Raw genomic sequence first — 12,155 nt, forward strand, 5'->3', positions numbered from 1 at the left:
CTCGTTGAGCTGTATGTTGTGTTGCAGCATCATATGACCTATTTTACAGCTCGACGAGGATCTGAAGCTTCAGTCAATCTGCAGTATTCTCTGCCTGATCATGTGATGCACATACTGTGTGTGACACACAAACACAGAGCGGCTCCTGTGTCACATGTGACCCAGAAATGACATCTAATACTGTATGTTATGTCTTTGCCGTTTCATTACAAATAATATGATGAGCATAATAATTTGAATGGCAAATGATCATGAATATGAGAATCTCTCTCATCTGGTAACAAAAATATTTTTAACTAAAACCTTAAACAAATATTTTTGTTACTTGAAATAGAATTAATGTTAATTGAAATGAAATTATTAAACAGAAATAATAAATTAAATCTCTCTATATAGTATTATTTCAAATTGTTTTCATTTCAGATTTATTTCAAAATAATAGGAATAGTTCACCTAAAAATGAAAATTTTCTGAAGATTTACTCACCCTCATGCTTTCTGAGATGTGGATGAGTTTGCTTCTTCATCAGATTTGGAGAAATGTAGCATTGCATTTTCTAATGTGCTTTTGTCATTAGTTAAATAATTCTATTTATCTTAAATGTATTTTTATTTCCGTTTTAGTTTTAGTAATTTACTTAACTTAAACTTATTTATTTCAGTTAGTCCAAACAGCTGATAAAAACATCACAATAATCCACAAGTAATCAAAAGCTGCGTGTTTGTAAGAAACAAATCCATTATTAAGATGTTTTTAACTTGTTGCTTCTGGCTAAAATACGAGTCCATAATCCATAATAACGCTTCCTCCAGTGAAAAAGTGCATCTCCTGTTGTCTCTCTCATCAAAATCCAGCCACATATTTACACAACACGTTTTTTATATTTTATTTTTATTTCATCATATTTAGTAATTAATTTTTATTCCAGGTTTAGTTTTAATCATTGTAGTACTTCAGAATAAACATACTTATTTCAGTCCATTTATAATTTTCATTTAAGTATTTTAAGTTAAGTTAAATAATATTTATATTTTATATTATTTAAACTATATTTTAATTGATGAAAATGTTTTATGTAACAATAACAGTCATTATCTGAAGTTAAAATCCCATTCACAGTCTTCATAAAAAATTGTATAATATGGATTATGTACTCGTATTTTAGTTAAAAGCATCTTAATGCTGGATTTGTTTCAGTTTTTGTCTTCTCCAGATGTTAACTGATGGACTGAAGTGGTGTGGATTACTTGTGGATTATTGTGATGTTTTTATCAGCTGTTTGAACTCTCATTCTGACGGCACCCATTCACTGCAGAGCATCCATTGCTGAGACACTGATGCAATGCTGCATTTCTCCAAATCTGATGAAGAAACAAACTCATCCTAATCTTGGATGACCTGAGAGTGAGGACATTTTCAGCAAATGGTAATTTTTGGCTGAACTATTCCTTTAACTGAAGTCAGCTAGATTCTCTCCTCAAAGACAAAATAGTTATACAAGTTTCAAAAGAGATCTCAATGTTAAACTGTGTTTAAATAGGAAATAAGATCTCATCCGAGACATTATATAACTAAGCACCTTTCATTTTACTGTGAATGTGTTCGTGTCTGAGATATCATTGTTTTGTACTCTTAATAGACCCCGTTTTAATGCCTGCTAACAATAGGAGCTCTGCTCAACATTTTCCCCACCTTTCTATGGCTCTTCACACCTGAACATGTATTGCATTATTGATTTAGTGGTTCGGATAAAAGCCTCTATTTTTGTGCAGGCTGAGGCTTTTTTGAAATGCAACTGAAAACTCTGTGGCCTAAAAAACGTAAAAGGCACTGTAAGTGATGTTCGCCGGTCCATTCAGGGTCATGTGGGATTTTCCTACTTGATATCTTCTGCTTCATATTATAATGCTGTTTCTTTGCTCAGTGCTCTGAAGATGACGTACTGTATAGGAAGCTTTACAAGTGTGCGATTGTCAGCAACGTCTCCTGAGGGTAAATGATGCTAGAATTTCTTCTACATGTGTATTATTATGAACAGTAGGGATAGTTTACGGAGTTTTGCACATCTATACATGTTGCTAAACAGGTTTAATCATCATTTATGGTAGAAAGCTTGACTTGGTAATGTTAATAGTTGACCCAAAAATTGAAATTACTGAAAATGTGCTCATCCTCAGGCCATCCAAGATTAGGATGAGTTTGTTTCTTCATCAGGTTTGTAGAAATGCAGCATTGCATCAGTGTCTCAGCAATGGATGCTCTGCAGTGAATGGGTGCCGTCAGAATGAGAGTCCAAACAGCTGATAAAAACATCACAATAATCCACAAGTAATCCACAGCACTCCAGTCCATCAGTTAACATCTTGACAAGACAAAAGCTGAAACAAATCCAGCATTAAGATGCTTTTAACTTCAAACCGTTGCTTCCAGCTAAAATATGAATCCATAATCAATAATATAAAATTCTTTATGGAGACTGTTAATGGGATTTTAGCTTCAGGAAATGACTGTTGTGCTCTAAGTGGTGATGTTGTTACCCAAAATTATTTCTGTTAATTAAAATAAAGCTGAAGCGAAATAAAATAAAATATAAATATTATATGAAGAACTTAAAAACCTAAATGAAAATTAGAGGTGCTAACTGAATATGTATGTTTAATTTGAAGTACTAACATGACTAAAACTAAAAATGAAGTGAAAAAATAAATATGATGAAATGAAAAGAAAAGAAAAGATAAATATTAATACAATAAAAAATAAAAATTATAAAAATATTACATTAAAAAAAAAAAAAAAAAAAGTTTAAATTCCTAAAAATGACTAAAACCAAACTGGAAATAAAAATAAATTTAAGCTAAAAGATGAAAATGGCTAAAATTGGGAGGGAAATTAAAACTGAAAAAATAAAAATAAAGGTTATTTTAAAATAATAATAATCCACAATAACGCTTCCTCCAGTGAAAAAGTGTTCTGGTCTGAATCAGGAGAGAAATCTGCACAGATCAAGCACTGTTTACAAGCCAAAACAGCTCTAAACAAATATGTGGCAGGATTTTGATGAGAGAGACAACATGAGATGAACTTTTTCACTGGAGGAAGTGTTATTATGGATTATGGATATTTTAGTGTATTTTAGTTTAAAGTTAAATGTCTTAATGCTGGATTAGTTTCAGCTTTTGTCTTCTCCAGACGTTAACTGATGGACTGGAGTGCTGTGGATTACTTGTGGATTATTGTGATGTTTTTATCAGCTGTTTGGACTCTCATTCTGACGGCACCCATTCACTGCAGAGCATCCATTGCTGAGACACTGATGCAATGCTACATTTCTCCAAATCTGATGAAGAAACAAACTCATCTACAGCTTGGGTGACCTGAGGATGAGCACATTTTCAGCAATTTTTCATTTTTGAGTGAACTATTCCTTTAATGTTGATGCAAACACTTTGACCTGCTCCTTTTCAGTAATTAGGTTAAATTAGAATCATGTTGTCGTTTTGCAGAGTGCAAAATCCTGCATCGTATGATTCACCGCTCATGATTAATTCTGCGTGCATACTTACAAATAAGCACACACACATGCACAAACATGCAGGACAAAAAGGCCTGATTATGTCAAATCCATAATTTAATACTTGGTTTAATTTATGCATTATTACTCAACTTGAAATGACTGCATCGCTGCAATATTCATCATTTTCCCACTGTAACCTTGTGCATAATCTGCTAGGTTTTTCCAATTGCCCAAAATGAAGTAGGATTGTTTTTCATTTGCTATCCGGGTTAAAATCCCAAAGATAAACAGAGATGAATAATCTGAGAAAATGTGTCAGGGATTAAATGTCATATAAATCAGAGCTCCGGCAGAGAATATGATTTCCATCTCTCTGATTGTCTATTTTTAGCGTTGTGCACATTACACATGCTCTCTTTGGTCTCTTGTCATCGTTTGAACTCACTGACCTCATTTCCTAACCTTACAAATGAAACTCTCAAATGTCATATTTCACATGCATTTGCTGTTTTATTTACTGGTCAGACCGAGCTGATATTTGAATTAAATATTTTTTTTAAGGAAAAATGTTTAATATTCTGCACTGTTTCTAGGACACTAAACAATTAAGCAAATTTGTACAGACGGTCAGATCTTCTTTTCCAGAAAATAATCTTAAATTAAAAACCATGATCATCGGATTTTAATCGTTACTCCAGTGCTGCTGTCAAATCAGGCTTGTTTTAGCAGCATTTATGTACTATTATGGCTTTTGTTAATATTTTTAATTTGATTTTTTTCCATTTTCTTTTTTCATTTTAATTCTAGTTAGTTTTAGTAATTTAATTGTGTTCTTCTTGTCTTTTTTATTAGATTTTTTTGTCCATATAGTTTTTTTTTTTTTTTTTTTTACTGAATGAAAAAGCTAGTAAAAACGAGCTTTTTAATTTTTATTTTATTTCAGTTAATGTTTTCAGTTATTTCAAATAATGTTTTTTATATTTTTATATTTTATTTGTATATTTTCCGTTTTCTTTGTAATTTTAAAGTTTTAGAATTTGTATTTTATTTTTTATTTATTTTCATTTTATTTTTATTATATCTTCTATATCATTTTTAAGTTTTAGTTTGAGTTATTTTAGTATTTCACATAAAACAAAAATGAAAAATGTTACCTTGGCAATTATATGAAAACAGTTTTTAATTTTTAATTTTATTTGAGTTGATCTTATTTCAAGTAATATAAATGTTTTTTATTGTTTTAATTCTTATTTTTATATTTTCAGTTTTCATTTTAATGTTAAAATTTCAGTAATTTTGTTGTGTTTTCATAACTTTATTAGGTTTTTTTAATTATGTCTGCATAGTTTTTAAGCTTTAGTTTTTATTTTAGTACTTTAAAAAAAAAAGAGAGAAATGTTGTCTTCACAACCAGTTGAAATAAAATTTAGTTTTTATTATTTAGTTTTTTTACATTTTATTTCAGTTAGTGTTTTCTTATTTTAAGTAATGTATATGTTTTTTTTTTTACAGTTTTTGTAAATTTGTTAGATTGTAGATTTATTTATTTGTTTTTTATATACGTTTTTTTTAATTAGATTTTTCGCAATTTTACTAGTTTTTTTTTTTTTGTTTATGTCTGTGTTTTTAAGTTTTAGTTATTTTAGTACTTCAACTAAACAAATGAGAAATGCTATATTTTAAGTAATGTATATGTTTTTTTTTTTACAGTTTTTGTAAATTTGTTAGATTGTAGATTTATTTATTTATTTTTTATATAAGTTTTTTTTAATTAGATTTTTCGCAATTTTACTAGTTTTTTTTTTTTTGTTTATGTCTGTGTTTTTAAGTTTTAGTTATTTTAGTACTTCAACTAAACAAATGAGAAATGCTACTTTGGCAGCTAGCTGAAATAACTTTTTAAATATTTTATTTCAGTTAATATTTATGTTTTTTTGTTGTTGTAAGCAATTAAAATATTTTATATAGTTTTAGTTTTAGATAATGATAATAACCCTGCATTAAAGCCATTTCATGCTCACTTTCACTCATAATGTCATTATCATTATAATCATTATCTTTATTTGACCCTCTAACTCTAGCACTCTCTATTCTAATTCTATTCTTTAAAAAAAACTAACACTAGCTTTCTAATCTTTTTGTATTCTATCTGTTTTCTTTTAATTTATTATACAATTAACAAAAGCAAAAAAGACCTCTAACACTAACTCGCTCTATTCTTTTTCTATTCTATCTGTTTTCTTTTTATTTATTATATGATTTAAAAAAAACCTTGTTACGTGTACAGCGTTAAGCTAACTGAGACTTGTTATAGCACTTGCACATCATTGCTCTTTTGTTGATTTTGATTGCTTCTGTTGTCCTCATTTGTAAGTCGCTTTGGATAAAAGCATCTGCTAAATGACTAAATGTAAATGTAATAATATCATCTGATAATATCACTGTAGCTGTAACATTTTGTATTAAACTTGCAAAATGCAAAATAAAAGCATTTTCACTCGTGGTCTCCACTGCTCATGTTAAGCAGAAACACGAGCTGAAATGAGGTTGGGGCTCATCAAACGGACTTGATCTGCTTTTTTTAATACCAAATCCGTGGCAGACGCTTTCCTCCCTCCCCCATGACGAGCGTCAGCGCTCAGGCCCGCGGACACACAACGCTTGACATGCTTAACGACCGACCGGAGCATCAGTGCATGAGTCGCGCTTCAGACGGAAGCTGCGGAGCTTCTCCAGACTCAGTTATGGATGTAGGATATTTGGTAGAGGACTCAGTTCTGCTGTTTTCCCTCAGTGAGTTAAACTGTGCTGATATGAAATGAACTGGCTTTTTACAGAGCTTTCTTTCTGCTGTTGTTTTTTTCCCGCAGCACATGTTGGATTCCAACCTCAGCAATCTGATCAAGAGGAACAGTGAGCTGGAGAACCTGATGGCCAAGCTGATCCAGACGTGCCAACATGTGGAGGTAAAGCAAGCACTGCTTTCATCTCTGCACGAGTCAAAGACAAAAAAGGGTTTAAGCATAAAAAAAATAAATGTAATACTGCTTTAAATTGTTTTTGTTTTTCCAAAAAAAAAATAAAAAGTTTTCCGTTTAATTTAATTGCAATTTTGTTTTTGTTTTTCTGAGCAAAAAGAAATGTCATACATTTTTCCCCTGATTTACAGAAGAGAGTGTAACAATCTTGTCAGGCATATTTACAACAAAAATCAATTTATGACACATTAAAAGACTAATTACTTTCACCCCAGATACTAATTAGCTGTAATTTTACATTTTTTAAATGTGCCACTATGCTAGGTTTTGCCCATTTGTCAGTAAGAATTTTTACTCATTTAAAACACAATAAAATGTAATATGCTCTCTTATTATTTTATATATTTTAATATGTACACGTCAGAATAAACATGTCGTTTGAATTTTTACATAAATATTGTGTTACACTGAATGACAACGTAACATTACTTCAACCAAATTTTGACATTTTATTCTCCAAAAACTTGTTTGAAAACTTAACAGTAGACACTTTACTTACATTCAATGTGCTTTCTATGGACATAAAATTGCTTTTGTAATTTCTTTTGATGCGGACGTCTTAACGTCTTTGACCCACATACAGTCCTTCTGCTGGATTATTACAGCTCTTTAGCTTATATCAGCTTAAATGAGTTCAGTATATTCACTTTAGTGTTTCTTTTACTTATCACAAAATACAAACATTATGTGAGCCTCTCTGTGAAATCCAGGCTAAAGTTTCAAAATCTAATTATGAGATAAAAAGCATCAAAGTTTGATTTGAACTAAAATAAAGCTAAAATAAAGTACTTTTTATCTATGTGAAATCCAGGCTAAAGTCTCAAAATCTAATTATGAGATAACAAGCATCAAAGTTTGATTTTAACTACAATAAAGTGCTTTTTCATTTCAGTTAATGTTTATCTTATTTCAAGTAATGAAAATGGTTTTTATAGTTGCTGTTTTAGATGCTATTTTTATATTTTCAGTTTTAATTTTAACGTTTTAATAATTTTTTTTTTTGTGATTTTATTATTATTTTTATTAATTTTTCTAAAGATATCTATATAGTTTTGAAGTTTTAGTTATTTTGTTATTTCAACTAAACAAAAATGAGAAATGTTGCCTTGGCACCTAGCTAAAATAAAGTACTTTTTAAAAATTGTATTTAATTTCAGTTAATGTTTATGTTATTTCAAGTAATTAAAATGGTTTTTATAGTTGCTGTTTTAGATGCTATTTTTATATTTTCAGTTTTAATTTTAACGTTTTAATAATTATTTTTTTGTGATTTTATTATTATTTTTATTCATTTTTCTAAAGATATCTATATAGTTTTGAAGTTTTAGTTATTTTATTTCAGCTAAACAAAAATGAGAAATGTTGCCTTGGCACCTAGCTAAAATAAAGTACTTTTTAAAAATTGTATTTAATTTCAGTTAATGTTTATCTTATTTCAAGTAATATTTTTGTTTATTGTTCTAGGTTTAGATTTTTTATAATAGCCCTGGAACACAAATCAGCCAGCAAGGGTCCTGATCATAGACTGTATAAAAACATGGACGTAGTGTCCGTGACGTCACCCGTAGGTTCCTGAAGAGCGTTTTTGAAGCTCAAAGTGGGCAGAGCCAAAGTCCCTTTAAGGCAAGTCATGTCACTCGGCGGCCATCTTTGAAACGCCTCTCGGGCATGCAAGTGCAGCTCCTATCTCTTTGTCTCAAAATCTAATTATGAGATAACAAGCATCAAAGTTTGATTTGAACTAAAATAAAGCTAAAATAAAGTACTTTTTTTCTCTGTGAAATCCAGGCTAAAGTCTCAAAATCTAATTATGAGATAACAAGCATCAAAGTTTGATTTGAACTAAAATAAAGCTAAAATAAAGTACTGTTTATCTCTGTGAAATCCAGGCTAAAGTCTCAAAATCTAATTATGAGATAACAAGCATCAAAGTTTGATTTGAACTAAAATAAAGCTAAAATAAAGTACTGTTTATCTCTGTGAAATCCAGGCTAAAGTCTCAAAATCTAATTATGAGATAACAAGCATCAAAGTTTGATTTGAACTAAAATAAAGCTAAAATAAAGTACTGTTTATCTCTGTGAAATCCAGGCTAAAGTCTCAAAATCTAATTATGAGATAACAAGCATCAAAGTTTGATTGTAACTAAAATAAAGCTAGAATAAAGTACTTTTTTTCTCTGTGAAATCCAGGCTAAAGTCTCAAAATCTAATTATGAGATAACAAGCATCAAAGTTTGATTGTAACTAAAATAAAGCTAGAATAAAGTACTTTTTTTCTCTGTGAAATCCAGGCTAAAGTCTCAAAATCTAATTATGAGATAACAAGCATCAAAGTTTGATTTTAACTACAATAAAGTGCTTTTTCATTTCAGTTAATGTTTATCTTATTTCAAGTAATGAAAATGGTTTTTATAGTTGCTGTTTTAGATGCTATTTTTATATTTTCAGTTTTAATTTTAACGTTTTAATAATTATTTTTTTGTGATTTTATTATTATTTTTATTCATTTTTCTAAAGATATCTATATAGTTTTGAAGTTTTAGTTATTTTATTTCAGCTAAACAAAAATGAGAAATGTTGCCTTGGCACCTAGCTAAAATAAAGTACTTTTTAAAAATTGTATTTAATTTCAGTTAATGTTTATCTTATTTCAAGTAATTAAAATTGTTTTTATAGTTGCTGTTTTGGATGCTATTTTTATATTTTCAGTTTTCATTTAAATTTTAAAGTTTTAATAATGCACTTTTATTATTATGTTTGTATTAATTTTTCTAATGATATTTATATAGTTTTAGTTGAAAACTAAAGTTGAAAATGAGAAATGTTGCCTTGGCAACTAGCTAAAATAAAGTACATTTAAAAAAAATTGTTTTGTTTTATTTCAGTTAATGTTTATCTTATTTCAAGTAATGACATTTTTTTATAGTTTTAGATTTTATTTTTATATTCATTTTAATTTTGTTAGTTTTAGTTTGTGTTTTTTATGTGATGTCTATAAAGTTTAAGTTTGCATTGGAAAATAGCTAAAATAAAATAAGTTTAGTTGTATTTTAAAGAAATTAAGCCTATTTTAGGACCATTATGATTTTGTTTTTGCATTATTTTGACATTATTAGTCAGTTTATAATAAAGTAAATCATTAAAGTAAGTACAATTTTTTAACTTAAGTTCATTTAAATCCAGACCGCTGTTATTCTGCTTTTATTATACAACTATTTTGATTATTATTATTAATAAATATGACTTTTTATAAAATATTGATGTATTTTATTATATCACTGTTGTTTTTGTTCTCTAAAACCACATGTAACATGATTTTAGGCATGCAATGTCACGCTACCGGCCTCCAAATGATGCATTTTGATTGCTTTGTTTGTTTGTTTGTTTATTTCAGCACAATGCGGCTCATCAAGAGAGCAAACTGGCCGAAGAGTGCGACACACTGATAAACATCGTACAGCAGAGGAGACAAATCATCGGCACTAAGATCAAAGAAGGAAAGGTAATTGAGCAAAAACGCATTAAATTGATCAGAAGTGACAGTAAAGACATGATGTTACAAAAGATTTCTATTTCAAATAAATGCTTTCTTTTGAACTTTCTGTTCATCTGTGAATCCTGAAAAATAAAACATATCACGGTTTCCACAAAAATATTGTGCAGCACGACTGTTTTCAACATTGATAATAATCAGAAATGTTTCTAAAGCAGCATATTAGAATCACTGATCACAGAAATGAATTACATTTAACAGATATTGACGTTAATATATTTCACAATTTACACAAAATTGAAAAAAATCATATCTACTTTCTTAATGTGTGTTCCCGGTCTTATTGTGCACGATTCATCGGTTATTCCACGAACACAAAGTTTGCATTTGTAATATTTTATCAAAACTTTCTGCTTTGTTTGTCATCATTAGGGCTGTCGCGATTCGTCGATTTTATTCGACTATTCGATTTTTTTAAATCCTCGACTTCATTTTGCTCGCGTCGACTAACCAGCAAAATACCGGAAGTGGCGCATTTCACAGACGAGAATTCTGTGTGTTCGTCTGAGTGTGACTCTGGTGTTCAGACGAGAGAGCGCTTCTGCAGTTCTCCTCCGCCGCTGTACGAAGGCCTCGGTTGTCCCGGGCCACACATACAGACACGAGACTGCAACGTCCAGCCCTGCTCTGGTAAATCACGCTATTAAACCTGCTGGAGCCTCTGCATAGCTTCTGCTGATGTACGTGTTTGACTGGTGTGTGTGTGTGTGTGCTGCAGGTGTGTGTCCAGACGGCATGAGCTTCCTGTCTAAGGCTCAGTGCGAGGCTCAGGGCGGCGCGTGTCCACGAGTGTGTCTGGATGCCACGGCGGATGTGGAGTGTGCCACCGAGTGTTATGATGGCTGTTACTGCTCTCCTGGTTTCTATCTGTTCAATAACACCTGTGTGCCTCTCTACCGCTGCCCGTGTTACCGTAAGGGGGCGCTGTACATGCAGGGAGACAGCGTGCCCGACGACAGCTGTAACAACTGGTAACCTACTTTAAATTCATATTTTTATTCAGCAAGGATGCATTTAATTGATCAAAAGTGACATTTATAATGTTACAGATGATTTCTGTTTCAAATAAATGCAACTTTCTATTCATCTGTGAATCCTGAAAAATAAAACATATCACGGTTTCCACAAAAATATTGTGCAGCACGACTGTTTTCAACATTGATAATAATCAGAAATGTTTCTAAAGCAGCATATTAGAATCACTGATCACAGAAATGAATTACATTTTAACAGATATTGACGTTAATATATTTCACAATTTACACAAAATTGAAAAAAATCATATCTACTTTCTTAATGTGTGTTCCCGGTCTTATTGTGCACGATTCATCGGTTATTCCACGAACACAAAGTTTGCATTTGTAATATTTTATCAAAACTTTCTGCTTTGTTTGTCATCATTAGGGCTGTCGCGATTCGTCGATTTTATTCGACTATTCGATTTTTTTAAATCCTCGACTTAATTTTGCTCGCGTCGACTAACCGGCAAAATACCGAAAGTGGCGCATTTCACGGACGAGAATCCATAAAACACATTATTAGACTGTTTCCCAAGGCCTCATGATATATTAAACCCATAATTCAGGAACTGTTATCATTTACACGTGTGGACTGGAGCGTCTCAAACTCCATCTCTGCATGTTGTTGTGCGTTTGGGTTTATTATAACGTTCATCTGGGAACGCAATGTGCGCCATATCATCAGATTTGTAAGGTAAATAATTTATAAAACTACGCAAACTCTGAGTTTACACATTCTGATGTCCACATATTCTTTTAATTACAGTGGCTATAGCATTATATGCGCGGTTTAATTATTTACATGCGTGTACTTTAAGTACGTGCGTCACACAGCGGCTCTGTTCACAGTAGCTCCACAGGAACTGTTATCATTTACATGTGTTTGGGTTTATTATAACGTTCATCTGGGAACGCAACGTGCGCATTTCATCAGATTTGTAAGGTAAATCATTTATAAATCTACACAAACTCAGGAGAATACATCGCGGTTTCAAAATAAAAGCTCAAACCCTCACTCTGAGTTTACAC

At 30.8% G+C, this 12,155-nt stretch overlaps 1 protein-coding gene across 4 annotated transcripts in view; it reads left to right on the forward strand.

Moving 5' to 3' along the window:
• The window catches only part of mid1 (midline 1), a 68,855-nt gene that overhangs the window by 38,722 nt on the left and 17,978 nt on the right, over positions 1 to 12,155 (forward strand). For all 4 annotated transcript variants that reach the window (XM_016489776.1, XM_016489778.1, XM_016489779.1 and 1 more), the window contains exons 3-4: positions 6,385 to 6,480; positions 9,949 to 10,056. In XM_016489776.1, coding sequence (XP_016345262.1) covers positions 6,385 to 6,480; positions 9,949 to 10,056 — 204 coding nt within the window. The remainder of the gene's footprint in view (positions 1 to 6,384; positions 6,481 to 9,948; positions 10,057 to 12,155) is intronic.

The sequence above is a fragment of the Sinocyclocheilus anshuiensis genome, unplaced genomic scaffold (genome assembly GCF_001515605.1).
Source record: "Sinocyclocheilus anshuiensis isolate Anshui unplaced genomic scaffold, SAMN03320099.WGS_v1.1 scaffold394, whole genome shotgun sequence".
Lineage (NCBI taxonomy): Eukaryota > Metazoa > Chordata > Actinopteri > Cypriniformes > Cyprinidae > Sinocyclocheilus > Sinocyclocheilus anshuiensis.